The sequence below is a fragment of the Antechinus flavipes genome, chromosome 4 (genome assembly GCF_016432865.1).
Source record: "Antechinus flavipes isolate AdamAnt ecotype Samford, QLD, Australia chromosome 4, AdamAnt_v2, whole genome shotgun sequence".
Classification (NCBI taxonomy): Eukaryota; Metazoa; Chordata; class Mammalia; order Dasyuromorphia; family Dasyuridae; genus Antechinus; species Antechinus flavipes.
Window position 1 is genome coordinate 128,785,804 of NC_067401.1, and position 14,036 is coordinate 128,799,839.

The window sequence follows — 14,036 nt, forward strand, 5'->3', positions numbered from 1 at the left end:
ATATTGTTAGCAGATTTCCTCTGGGTTGAAGGGGCTTATACCTTACCCAGAGTTTCCCCCACTATCTGCAGCCCTCTATACATGACTTTCCATCTTCATGCTTTACATGCTACCTTACATTTTTCCATGCTGTAACATTCCATTTCTCTTTCTCTGCCCCAAAACTCTATCCATCTTAATGCTGCCCACTCCAAGAAACCTTCCTTCATCTGCTTCTCTGTCTTCTCATTCAAATCTGGGGTGTTTGCACTCTTCTTTGGTCCTCTGACTTAAATAGGTCTTGGGTCATTAATTTTATTGAGCCTTTTATTGACTTGTGTGTGCATTTTTATCTTCCTCTTATAAATATAAGCTCCCTGAATCTTTTCACAAATAATTTTTTTTACAAGTTTGGTATTATGATTATAGTTTTAGAGAAGATAAGTGTAAATACGACTTTCAATTTATTTTTCCTTTTTTTATAACGTGAATGATGTCGCCTGCCAAGTAGCTGTGTCTCTTTCATTCAAAAAATAATTTATTGAGTGTGCTATTCCTTGGGGAAATAGAAAACTTAATTAGGATTCTTTGTCTCTTTGAACTTGGTAAGCAAGTTAGCATCATCCAGGTAGCTTCTGCTTAGGCTCTTGCTCCCCTGATTTTCCAAAGACAGCTTTTCTCTCTAATGATTTTAACTTTATATGTGTTTATTGTTGCAAGGATAGTATTTCATTCCTTCTAATATAGCTATTTCAGTATTTGAGGAAAGAGAAAAAATGACAAAGTCATTGGCTTTCCTTTAGGATTGTTAGTTTTAATTAGTCTCTTAGCAGTCAGCAGTAACTGCTCAGATGATACTTAGTTTGTTCTATCTGATTCCTTAGTTTGTTGTATTTGGTCCAGAAGCAACACGATTCACAAACTTTTTTTTTCCTCATTAAATAAGAAATAGAAAAATTATTTGTTGTCTAATGAATTTATTTCTTTATGTTTCAAATCAGAACCAAAGAGCCAGGTTCAGGTTCAGGAAATTGAGTTTCAGGAAATAATTAGGGAATTCTAAACACAGACAGCAAGTACCATGAATTAGTTATTACTTTGAAGTAGTGCTTTTACCACTGAGTTGTTATACACCATTCTATCTCATAACTTCCTTTTTTTAATTAATTTTTTTTCTTAATAGGTAGCAAATGGTCAGGGTGAAAATAAGATGAAAAATTTGCCTGTGCCTGTCTATCTTAGACCTCTAGATGAAAAAGATACATCGATGAAGGTAGGTTCATGGTTTCCTAATATTCTAGGCACGAAAATTATTGAATTCCTTTATAGAAGAAGAAAAAATCTCTAGTGAATACAATAACACCTTGTGCATAATAAACTTTCTTTTTTTGCTATGACCTTAGATTTTAGGTTAAAGAAATCTTATCCAAAATAATAATTATTCCAGAAAGATTTGGAAAGATAGAAATATTTGAGAAACTAGCTACTCCTTTATTTTTCCCCTTAGCTGTGGTGTGCTGTTGGTGTCAACTTGTCTGGTGGGAAGACAAGAGATGGTGGCTCTGTTGTTGGAGCTAGTGTGTTTTATAATGATGTGACAACTCTGGACACAGAAGACAACAAGCAACGTAGTGCCTCTCAGAGCAGCTTGGACCGCTTAGATCAGGAACTTAAGGTGAGCAGAGGGATCAAAGGGCTCCTGACCACTGCTCTAAAGGAACCCATTCATTTCTTTCTTAATCTGTTTTCTAAATACCACAAATAATTAGCCTGAGATAACATTGCCTTGCATCAGAATAGGAGCCCGATAGCCTCTCATTGTAGTAGATATGCTTCTTACAGCCCCTGCCTTCTCATTTTGCTTTGCCCATATAGGAGCAACAGAAGGAATTAAAACATCAGGAAGAATTATCCAGTCTTGTCTGGATCTGCACCAGCACTCACTCAGCCTCCAAAGTTCTTGTTGTTGATGCTAATCAGCCTGGCAACATCCTTGACAGTTTCACTGTTTGCAACTCCCATGTTCTTTGTATTGCAAGTGTCCCAGGTAAGATGAAGGTGTAGTGAATCCAGAAACCCTCATTACTTTGAGAAAATGGTATTTTACAACTAAATAAATCCTTGAGGAGTGACCATAAAACAAATTTAGCCAACACAAATACTCTTTCAGTTTCTCTGTGACTTTTAATCCAGAAAGTGCTGATTCATTTTGAGTTATTCTTTATCTGCAGTGGAGAAGGATGGGATTTGTATTGATTGGTCCCTCAATTTGGCCTTTATTAACATAATTCTCAGCAACTAAAAATCAACTTGGATTATCTTTTGTAATTTGAATTTTTGAGATTATTTCCTTTATGGGAGGGAAAAAACCTCACTGTCTTAGAAAATTGCATATTAGAATACTTTGTTATTTTGTTACATGTAGATGTACTCTTACTCTTGTTTTGTATCACAAAATCCTCTTTCTCTCACTCTCTCTCTTTCTAAAAGGGGCACGAGAAACAGACTATCCTGTAGGAGAAGAGACCACAGAATCTAGTCAAGTGGACAAAGCCTCTTTGTGTGGAAGTATGACCAGTAACAGTTCAACAGAAACAGACAGTTTGTTGGGAGGCATCACTGTGGTTGGTTGTACTGCAGAAGGTGTTATAGTACCAGCTGCTTCACCTAATATCAATGGTTCTTCCCCAGTAATAGAAAAACCACCAGGTATGCCAATACTTCTCTGTTATATTGGTAGAGACTCAAGCTACCCTTAACTGTATTGATGTCTTAGCTACTCTTGATGTCACTTATAAGAATCATCAAATTTAAAAGTACTATAAAAGGGAAATTGAAAATGATTAGAAAGAATTAGGAATAAATCAGATTAGTTTGGTGAAAAGATTGTATCTAATTTAATTCTTCAAAAGAATGTCCCTTTAATACACTTTGAAAAACTCAATCGAAGAAAGTATGAAAGGTATGTAATAATGTAGTACATTAGCTAGATGTGGAATCAGGGTGGCTTGAGGTCATGTCTATTCTCTGTCACATTTTATTGTCGAACTGTAAGCAAGATACTTTACCTCTTAGTACCTCAGACAACTCTAAAACTAAATCGCTGATTAGTTGCCAATCTGCATTGACAGAGGTAATATACTTGCTTTTGATGGGGAAATCACAGGTCCAGATCATAAAAATGAAGAGTAAGTAGAAAAATGTCACCAGCTAGGAATAGTAATAGTCAAGGAAGTATTTATTATAGAAACAAAATGGAAGTTACAATTTTTAGCTCCCTAAAAAAATTGCTTACTTCCATTTTATATTATAGAAACAGAAGCAGAAAATATTGAGGCAGATGAAACCATTCCAACAGCAGAAGAAGCAACTGAAGCAACAGAAGGAAATTCAGGATCGGGGGAAGATATTGTGGATCTCACTCAGCCAGGAGTCTATACAGAGCATGTCTTTACAGATCCCTTGGGGGTGCAACATACTGAGGAAGGATCTCCTGTATATCATTCAAGGTATTTAAAAATAGACCAGTATGTTATGAAACTTGAAGAAAAACTCAGATATAAATAGCCCAAAACTCTCAAGCAGTGGAAATCCTGCTAATTGTCATTGTTGTAAGAGACTAATCATCCTTGATTTGCTCCTACTGTTTCAGTTTTCTTCTTCCCCTTTGTCCTTTTATGGACTTAACTGTTTTCTCCTTTCTCTTTCTGAGGTATTTAATCTGGTTTCAAAGTTGTGTATTTGTTTTGATCATCTTGGTCATTTTCTCCGCTACTATAGCTTTTTGTGATTAATTTTTTTTTTTCTTTTCCTATTTTAGTCAGTATGTACATATTGTTTAAGCCATTCTTATCACCTTTTGCCAGTTATATATTTGGCCATTTCAAAATTTTACCTTTTTGAAGATTGGAGGTTCATATGAATGAAACACAGGAGAGCATTTTGAGTCATTTTGTGCATTACTTAAAGGATCTAATTTTTTCTTGGTTAAATAAGTTTACCACTCGTTTCTCCCATTCTTCAAGGAAGAAATAGGGCACTATTGAAACTGGATCTCTTCTGTAATAAATTATATTTGTTAACTTTTTAAATAGAGTAGGTGATGATAATGGAAAATAACTTTTCTCTCTCTCATATCATGTTTGCCCTGATTAAATCTTTCAATTTAATCAGTGCTCATTTTAAAAGTATGGGCTCTTTGGTCAAAATTTAGATATTTCATTTGATTCACAAGTTTAAAAGCATTTGAAAAGTACTTATGTAGTTACCTTTGTATGTTTTGAGAAATGTCCTTATTTTAAAGAATGTTGGATTAGAGCCTTATGAAATCTATCATAAAACTTTCAATAATTTCCTGCATTAAAACTATAATTGCAGTTTAGGATATGGTTGCTGTCTGTTTTCATTGTTTCTTAGTTACATATTCAACTAAATCTTGACTTTTTAATGCTATTTCTGTCTTAATTGATATAATATGGCATTTGATTTTGGGTTTCCTTGGCTTTTTTTTTTTTTTTTTTAAATAGTGGTTTTTCATTAACAGACTAAGAATCGAAATGTTCATTTTCTAGAAAATTTCATTTATCATCTGCAATGCCTATGATTTTCATTCTTTTTTTTCTTCTTCCTAGCAATGAATCAGATGTATATAAAGATCAAATAACAGTATTGCCAAGTGAACAAGACCTGGTGCGAGAGGAAGCTCAGAAAATGAGTAGCCTTTTACCAACCATGTGGCTTGGAGCACAGAATGGATGGTAAGAGTAAAGAAGCAAAAATTTAATATTGGATTATTTATGGCTTTTAACTGTTCTTCTTAATCTTGTCTTGAAATGGGGGCAATAACTTGGGTACCAATATGATAGCTCTACCTAGTTTGTTTTATATTAATTGAAAGAAAATTTCACATATATACAAATACTGAGATTGTGAAACAAGCTGACTGTGTAACTGTGTTTGCTCTGATTCTAAATGGTAAACCATATGGTCCTTTGTCACAAAATGTTCTATTATTACATAACAATGTTCTTGGAAAAGATGGCAAGTTAAACATTAAATTTGGGTGATCTTAAATACAAAAGAAGATTCCTAATGCAGAAGGAATTCATATAGGCTAGAATTTGAGCAAGAAATACCAGAAATAAAAAGGAATATATTTGGCAACAGGGAAGGCCTGATTCCAAACAAAAAGCTTTTAGAATGTTTATGAAGGAAAGCTAAAACTGAATTGTCTAAGCTCTGTAGGGTGGAAAGTTTACAGTTTGGAAGGTTTTTTAGTTGGTAATAGAGTGAGGTCTCTTTATGGTATGATGCTCTTTCCCAAGCAAGGATCACCATGGAAGAGGTCCCCTTTTCATTCTAAGGTCAGCATCCATCATAGACAGAGATTCTGTAATGGGGGATAAAGAGAGGCTGATGGCAACCAGCACATGATACTAGCTTGGCTTCTCCCCTCCATATTGTCATGGGGCTTCTGTTGGCAGCTCACAGAGCACTGTATAACTCCGATATTGCCCCTGTCACTGTTTCCTTATTTAGAATAACACAAAAGCAGCTATCCATTATTCTTAAATTTTCTGTTGTTTGCTTTTTTTCTGGGAGTAAAGTTAGTTGTCAGTGGCTAGATAAGAATAGTTGCTTAAAACTTGGTATAAATCTAATCCTCTTGCCTTTGTTCTTGCAGTTTATATGTCCATTCATCAGTGGCTCAGTGGAGGAAATGTCTCCATTCCATAAAACTTAAAGATTCAATTCTCAGTATTGTGTAAGTTTTATTTTATGAAAACTTGTTTTTAAAATGTCTATCGTTTAATCAGTTGTGATAGACTTGACTCTTTTCAACAATGAAATCATTCAAGGTTTTTCCAGTGTTATAGAAAGTGCACATCCACATCCACATTCACATCCACATCCAGAGAGAACTATGGAGACTGAATGTGGATCAAAATAACGTATCTTTACTGTTGTTGTTTTTGCTTCTTGTGTTTTTTCCCCCCTTTTGATCTTTCTTGCACAGCATGATGAATATGTAAATATGTTTAGAAAAACTGCATGTTTAACCTATATTGGATTGCTTGCTGTTTTAGAGAAGGGGAAAAGGGATGGGGGGGAGAAAAATTTGGAACCCAAGGTTTTGTAGAGATGAGGGCTGAAAACTATCTTTGCATGTATTTAGAAAAAGAAAATACTGCTAAAAATAAATAAAGTTCTAAAAAGTCAGTCCTTGAACACATTAAAATATATTAATCACTATAATATCTTTAAAAATCTGTGTCTAGCCTAAATAAACTTTTAGTTCAATGGTGCTCTATCAGGAGCAAGGCACATTCGTTATATATTTGAGCAAGGCACATTCATTATGTATTTGAAGTCATAGAAATAAAAGGGAATTCTTAGTTTAAGAGAGAGAGAGAGCACAGAGTTTTTTAAATGAAAGAAAACTGAAATTCTTTCCATATATTATAAGTGCTTTGTGATGGTGAGAGAACAAATGGCTCTTTCAGGTTGCAGACAACTTCTATGGAGTTTACTTTCAAATAACAAAAATTCCACCTTGATTATCCCACCTTGAATAGGAATTTCAGTAATATTTGGTGCCCTTTTCCCCCAGGAATTAAGTATACTTAATTTTTGTGTGTTTATTTTTGCAGACATGTGAAAGGAATTGTATTGGTTGCATTGGCTGATGGAACACTAGCAATTTTTCATAGAGGAGTTGGTAGGAATTTTTTACTCATATTATTTGCACAGATTCTTATAAGATGCTGAAAAGCAATTCTGTTCTGCTATCTAAATAGTCAAAATGTTTTCAGATCTATCTCATTGCATTGTGTTTACATGAAAAATACCCTTTTCATATTTTAAGAAATAAAAATCTGGGGGAAATCTTTGTGAAATAATAATTATGTTGTGTGGGATCATATATAAAGATGCTTGGTTTCTTTTTATTTGTTTTAATGATACTTTACATAGTATTGTATCAGAGTAAAATATATTTACATTGTCTTTAGTTTTGTAGCCAAATATACAATACCTTATCTCTGGGGGTTGTGTTGGGACAAGAGAGAGAACAGGTGATAAGATATGAGGCACCTGTGACACTAAGTCAGATATTCCAGCTCTTAAGCTTCCTGCTGTGTGACTACGGGTAAGCCCCTAAGCTTTTTGCATCTAGAAGGCCACATAATATTGTAGAAACTTTGAAACTTGGAATCAGTAGATCAGCACCAGATGGCACCTCTAGCACTGGGTATGTTATCAATTTATTTCCTCTATAAAATGAGTTTCAGTTTATTCCTCTGTTAAATGAGAATAATATTTGTATCAGATTCCATGGGATTGTTATGAGGAAAGAATTTTCCAAATTTTAAAGGACTTCCGAAATTTGTTTGTTTCTTGAGAAGAGGTTATTAACCATGTGGCCTGTCTGTGAATCCACACTTTTATTCGGCTAAAGATTTTGTGGAGGTATTTTTGTTACTCTTGTCCAAAGTCTTTTAAAAAAAAAAAAAAGGATCCATTTTATTAAGAGAACTTACTTGACTAAGAATTAAGTCCAGTTTGAAAACAAACTAGATTTTGGTTCGTGGGATGGAGTTTTATCATTTCCATGTTTCAAATAATAAATTATATTCTTTTTGAATGACTGCAGTCAATTCTGTCTTCAAGGTCCAAAGGTTAAAAGGTTGTGGTGTTGGGAGATGGAAAACCAACCCTAAATTCACCATAGACAGAGCACTTAGCATTCTTTACTTTCATGGATCACTTTGTAATGGTCTGAATAAGTGAGAATCAACTAAAAGAAATTTCTTTTAGTGCTAGCAAACAGAGGAGTATGTTGAAATAATTTATATGTATTTTGTAATTTTTCTTCAACTATTAGAATTGTAAACTCAAATGGTATTTTTCTATTTATAAATAGAATGTGATTTGCAGAAGAGATATGCATGAGATAATAGTACATTTACCAAAAACATGGGGTTTTTCATGTTTTCCCCCCATGACAACTTAATTATTCAATTAAATATTGTTTTGTTCTCTTTCTTATTTTAAAGATGGTCAGTGGGATTTGTCAAACTATCACCTTTTGGATTTAGGACGTCCTCACCATTCAATCCGTTGCATGACTGTGGTACATGATAAAGTCTGGTGTGGCTATAGGAATAAAATCTATGTGGTTCAACCAAAGGCCATGAAAATAGAGGCAAGTTATAAAACCCATCATTTGCTAATGCAGTGTCCTTTATTTTTGTTTTCTAAAGAATGTGAGGATAAATAATTTTTCTCTTTCTTTGTATGCTTTAAAGATATCTTCCAGTTGTTCTATGAAGTTTTCTTCATATATCTTTGCCAGTTTTCTCCTTGCTAGGGAGGATAATATTGTAGTAATTTGTATTTAGAAGAGAAAAAGATTGCTTTATATGTGTATCTTTAGCTCTGTTTATATGTAGAAATGTATTTGGGGGGTTTTATATAAGGGGGTTTAGTACTTATAGGGTTTATGTGAGGATGAGGTGACATGTAAAGAACTTTTCCAAATATCAAATCAAAATGTACAACTTATATATGCATGAAAAGTGTAGCTGAACAGTTCTGCTGTTTTATTTTATCAGGGAATATTGTTTTTTAAGTTCTCTATCTTGTGTGTGATAACGGATTCATAGAGCCGACTCAGACTTAAATAAGTTAGGAGGCACTAGCTGTGGGTATTTCTGATATTCCCTGGTCATGAAGATCACAGTTCATCCATGCCTTGTCATTGCATAAGACTTTGATATCTTCTCATCAGTCTACCAGAGATGTCTTTTCTGCTTATTGTGGCACATCTTGCTCTCAAGTTCTTGGGATTACCTAGATTCAAGTGTGCCATGTGGGCAATTCCTCAGCAGAATAGCCTGCCTTCTCCATCACTGTCTGCCTGACATGTCTCATTTCCTTTCTTATCTGAATGATGATATCTTTGATATCTTTTATGTTGCTCATATCTGCTCCTGCAGAATTCTTCATTTTTAATATGTGGTAGTTCATTCACATCCATTTCATGATTTTAATTCATGACTTTAATTCTTCAGAGACTAGTAGTCTCCAATTCATAGTCATATACCATTGCCAGAATGGTGCTGGTGCAAAAAAGCTATTTCACAGTGAAACGTAGCATTTAAAAGCTTAGGATAGTTGTCCAAAAGCAATCCAGTGATTCTCAACCTCACCCATTGTCTACACATAATATCTACTTACTATTATAAAATTATCCCATCAGTTGCATATCATAGTCTGGACAGTAGAAATTCTTTCTCTCTTTCTGTTTCTGTTCAGTGTTTCTTGATTTTATTTAGGAAGACTTGCAAAGTTCTGGGTCTTGATGCAATTAGCACAATATTATCCACAACAAGGATCATCTGGATGACCTGGCTTTCTGTAGGGACTACTTTTTTCATTTGAATTTTGCAGTGGGATGTTACCATGGTAATGATAAATTTCTTTGACTAGTGTGCTTTTCCTTAATTTATGCTTGACTTAACTTTGTTGGGTGGCCTATGATCATTAATATCTCTTATGCTACATCTTTTTAGTATGATTTTGACACATTGCATGTATCATCAGTTTTATAGAAATATAAATTTTACTGACCCAAGAGACCTTGGATTTTTCCCTCTTTGCTTTTGGTATCTTCTCTTTTAAAAAATATCTCGAGGACTAATCTCTATAGGTATGCTCACAATGGAGTTGACTTCAGCACAGGCCTACTCACTCTTTATTCACTCAGTCTTCTATTGCTTTTGCCACTAGTTCATGATGTTGAATATAGGGAACTGTGATGGTAGAGTTCACATACGGAAGCTACACTGTCAATGATAAGATTTAGAACATTTAACATTTTTACTGTTCTTGTCCTTACAGAGTCATTCTTAAGGATAAATAACTTGGCTTGGTTTTGTCTCTCAAAGCCTTCTTAAATTATTTCTCCCTCCATTACTTCCTTCTGCTTGGGAGTCATACTTAATTTAATCTCCCATCCTCCTCCCTGTAAGGTTTTATAAACAAGTTTATAATCTAAGCTTCTGTTACCATATTCTGATTCACAAAGTTACCATACTTTTTCTGAGGGGATTTGTTTTACATACTGTAGCTTCCTTAAGAAATGGTAATTGTCTTAGTCCATGTTTATTTTCTTTTTCTAACATCAGAGTCTCATTTAAATGTCAGGTTGAGATTACCATGATTCCACTTTATTGTTTTCTCATTTTGATTCCTCTTACTGATTTTAATCTTTGCTTTATAACTTGTGTAGTCTGATGTTCGTGGACAGGTAATTTAGAAATGACTATATATTAATAGCCAATCATTTCTTCTCTATTAAACTACAACCATTTTCATTTTTGGCATTCCTTGATGTTTACTATATAGAGAACCTCCCAGCACCTTTCTTGAAGAAAGTATTTATGATGTATTGCTATGAGATCTCTGTGTAGTTCCCTCTTGAGTCATGTTTTCCAGAATATTTTTCTCCCATTTTCTCTACCCACTTTTGTGTTGAAGTCATTGAAATACATGTAGATCTAATTTGGAGAATTTTATGAAGTTCCTTTTTAGAATTTCTGTAGCTCCTTATCCTTTGCCCCTAGTGTTGCAGAAGCTTCAGTTGTATTCAAGGGGATTTTTTTTTTTTTTCTTTTTCATTTCCTTCCCTTCTTTTTTGTTTATTTGTTATTTTCACTTAACTGTGTAAGGATAATTTGTGAGCTATTTTCCTCTTTAGATATCTCTTCCTTTTTTTCTTCTGATTTAATTTTTAGTGAAACCTCTCAAGATTTCTATAATTGGGTTCTTCTATAATGTCTACTCCTCAGGTCATTGGACATGTAGCTCCTATTTAGAGGATATCAACAATTAAGTTATACTTATTACATATAAGTATATGTTTATATACTCTTAAAACTGATATTTTGATTTTCTATTAACTCTTCCCCAAAACACACTCTATTTCTGTCTGTTTATATCTCTTTCTCTTCCTTCTTCCTTCCCTCCTCCTATCCTTCCTTATATACATACATACATACATACATACATACACAATTCATTGAGTTGATTCAGTTTATCCCATTTGATCATGGGTTAATCAAAGAATTCCTGACCGAGTGGCCAAGCAGCTAGTGTTAAACTTTCCCTTACCTGAAAGGCAATGGATAAAAAGTTGTCTTAGATTGGGACTCTTATTTGGAGACCAGTGACTGAATATGGTTGTTCTTCCAATTCAGACTGCCCTCAGTATATAAAACTGTGATATACTGAGTGTCAGTGAAGTAAATGAGATCTCTTCAATGCCACTCCCTCTTCTCCAGACTAAACTCACCTAGATATTCTTGAATTAGGGAGGACATATAAGAGGCAGTGGTTTTAAAAAAAAAAAAAAAAAAAAAAAAGAAAGAAAGCACTGAATTGCTTCTCAGAAGATTCAGATTCTGGTCACATCTTTTTATTAGCATTAATCTCAAAGTCATCAGTCTTGTTCCCCTTTCAGGACTCAGTTTATTCCTGTACAGTAGCTGAATTATGACTGATTGTGTGATTGCAAAAGTCTCTCTTTTGCTAACATTCTGTTCTTCTCTGATTGTCATATGTTGAATGTGCAGGTTCTTTTCTTGTGTTTGCTTGTTGTAGGGCTGCTTTACTGGAGTGTGTCACTCCATTGTGTTCTCACATTGTGTCTCACAGTTGGGGGAATTTCTTTTAAATACTTAATATGGTTTTCCTATCTTTGATAATGCACATTGTTGAAGTGTATTATGCTGTGTCTAATTGTCACCTATATGTACTTGTGCTCTTTCTTGGAGTAGTTATATCCCAGAACTGTGACCACTTTTTTATAAATGATAGTTTTTGCCCACCTTTTAGAACATAATACCAATCCAACTTCTTCTTTATAGTCAAAATAATTGTGACATTTGAATCATCTTTTCTAGAAATCATTTGATGCTCACCCAAGGAAAGAGAGCCAAGTGAGACAACTGGCATGGGTTGGTGATGGTGTGTGGGTTTCAATTCGTTTGGATTCTACTCTCCGTCTCTATCATGCACATACATATCAGCATCTGCAGGATGTGGACATTGAACCTTATGTGAGCAAAATGTTAGGTAAGTCTCCACATCCTTTATCTTTTAAAAATCATGCATGTTATGCATGTCATGGAGGGAGAATTTTTAATTTAAAATTGTTTGAAGATATATAAATGTATATAAGCTATTCTCATCAGTAGAGCTTAGTCTTATAGGTAGAAATGATTTTATGAAAATATAAATTGGCTTTAGTTTTGTTTTTATTTAAGTGTTTTTGTACAATTGATCTTATCAACTTCCACAACTTTTTGTCAACTTCCATATAGTTGCAGACATTCTCTAGAAATGTAGAAATAGGAACTTCCTGAACTTTTGTTTAAAATAAAATAACTTGATTTCTAATACGTTCCAAAAGTTTCAGATAGCTTCAGATAAAGAAGGGAAACGCATAGCCAGCAAAGATAGCTGTTACTTGTGTAGCATTTTAATATTATTGCAATGAGTTTTACATTTTATATTATTTCAAATCTTTACAACTGCTTGTCAGATAAGTGCTGCTATTCTCCCCATTTTACAGATAAGAAAAATGAGACTGAATAAGTAACTTGTTCTTGGTTAAATAACTATTCAGTATTTGGGACTGGATTTGAACTCAGATTTTTCAGACTCCACATACAACACTCTGTACACTGTTCCTGTGTCCTGATTTGAGTTCTCTTATTTAACTATATTTTCCCTCCCAACTGATAAATGGGATGCCAGCTACTTTGTGAATTTGTTTTTCTGTTAACTCTATGATCTGAGGCATATGAGCTGTTTTAAGGTGAATTCAATTACACTTACAAGTCCAAGTACAGTACAGTACAACCAGAAGCCAAATATGTAATCAGATGCCGTGATTTTTGTGTAGCATTAATCCATACCTTCCCATTCATCTGAAACTACTATTTCTGAGGTCACCTATTTCTAAAACCCCATCCTTTCTCTCCCCCTTACCTTCTTTAACCTCTCTCCAGCCTCCTCCTCCATAATCCTCTCTCCTCCAGCACTTTCATGTCAGCTGTCCTGCTTCTCTTGCCCAATTCTTGTCCAGTGATTCTGCTGGGTCTCTCCTATAGAATTCTGTACTTGTCCTGTGCTGTTTTGTCCTGGCCTTATGCTTTCCCTGTGCTCTCTTTTTTGGTGATGACAGCATTTCCCATGACTTCAGTTTTCATCTCTATGCGCATAACTCCCAATTCTCAGATATTCAGTCTTTATCTCTGTCCTGATTGCCAGTCTCCTTCTGTAAATCTTCACCTGGAGGGATTATAGTCATCTCAGACTCAGCATATTGAAAAAAAAATCTCATTGTTGTTCCTAAAACTGCCTCATTCCCACCCCATCATGGCTCTGTTTCTGTTGAGGGCAGCACCAGGGAGATAGATGACAAAGCCAGGATGTTGGGGGCTAATCGGGTACTCTGGGCTCTAGCATTTCAACTCTGTCTTCACAGTGAGCAATGCTGTATTTTGAGGTCCTCCTGAGTTCCTTTCACTTTTCCTTGTCAGTGATCCAGCCGTTGATCTGTCACCACACTCACAACCTCAGACACGACTCTTCCTTCTTACTTAATTTCTCTACACTCTGATCCAGTCTGCTGGGGCACAGCCCTTCATCCCTAGCCTTTGGCCTGCTTCCTGTGTCTGTAGCATCTTTCCCTCCACTCAGCTCTGAGTCCACCTTCTACAAAATGTGCTTGTGCTCCTTTCCTCATCTCACCAGTCCCTGAAACTGTATGCACTGTGTGTATGCAATTGTTTGTTCTGTAGGTATCAGTTACCTGTTTTCTCTCTCATCGTCATTTTTTTTCCTTTATGTCCTCAGCATATAATAAGACATTTGGTTGTTGACTAATTGCTTCTACTTTCTTCCTCTAACCCTTAATGTTCACCTAGTTAGTAATTCTTATTCATTTGACCTCTTCAACATCTCTTGCATCTCCCTTTCTCTTTACTTTC

The 14,036-nt window shown here is 34.8% G+C and overlaps 1 protein-coding gene across 8 annotated transcripts in view; it reads left to right on the forward strand.

Annotated features, from left to right (window-relative positions):
* SPAG9 (sperm associated antigen 9) overlaps positions 1 to 14,036 on the forward strand; it is a 150,625-nt gene that overhangs the window by 122,721 nt on the left and 13,868 nt on the right. For all 8 annotated transcript variants that reach the window (XM_051994269.1, XM_051994267.1, XM_051994268.1 and 5 more), the window contains 10 exons: positions 1,163 to 1,252; positions 1,487 to 1,654; positions 1,855 to 2,026; positions 2,470 to 2,688; positions 3,293 to 3,488; positions 4,611 to 4,736; positions 5,663 to 5,743; positions 6,630 to 6,697; positions 8,034 to 8,182; positions 11,943 to 12,114. In XM_051994269.1, coding sequence (XP_051850229.1) covers positions 1,163 to 1,252; positions 1,487 to 1,654; positions 1,855 to 2,026; positions 2,470 to 2,688; positions 3,293 to 3,488; positions 4,611 to 4,736; positions 5,663 to 5,743; positions 6,630 to 6,697; positions 8,034 to 8,182; positions 11,943 to 12,114 — 1,441 coding nt within the window. The remainder of the gene's footprint in view (positions 1 to 1,162; positions 1,253 to 1,486; positions 1,655 to 1,854; positions 2,027 to 2,469; positions 2,689 to 3,292; positions 3,489 to 4,610; positions 4,737 to 5,662; positions 5,744 to 6,629; positions 6,698 to 8,033; positions 8,183 to 11,942; positions 12,115 to 14,036) is intronic.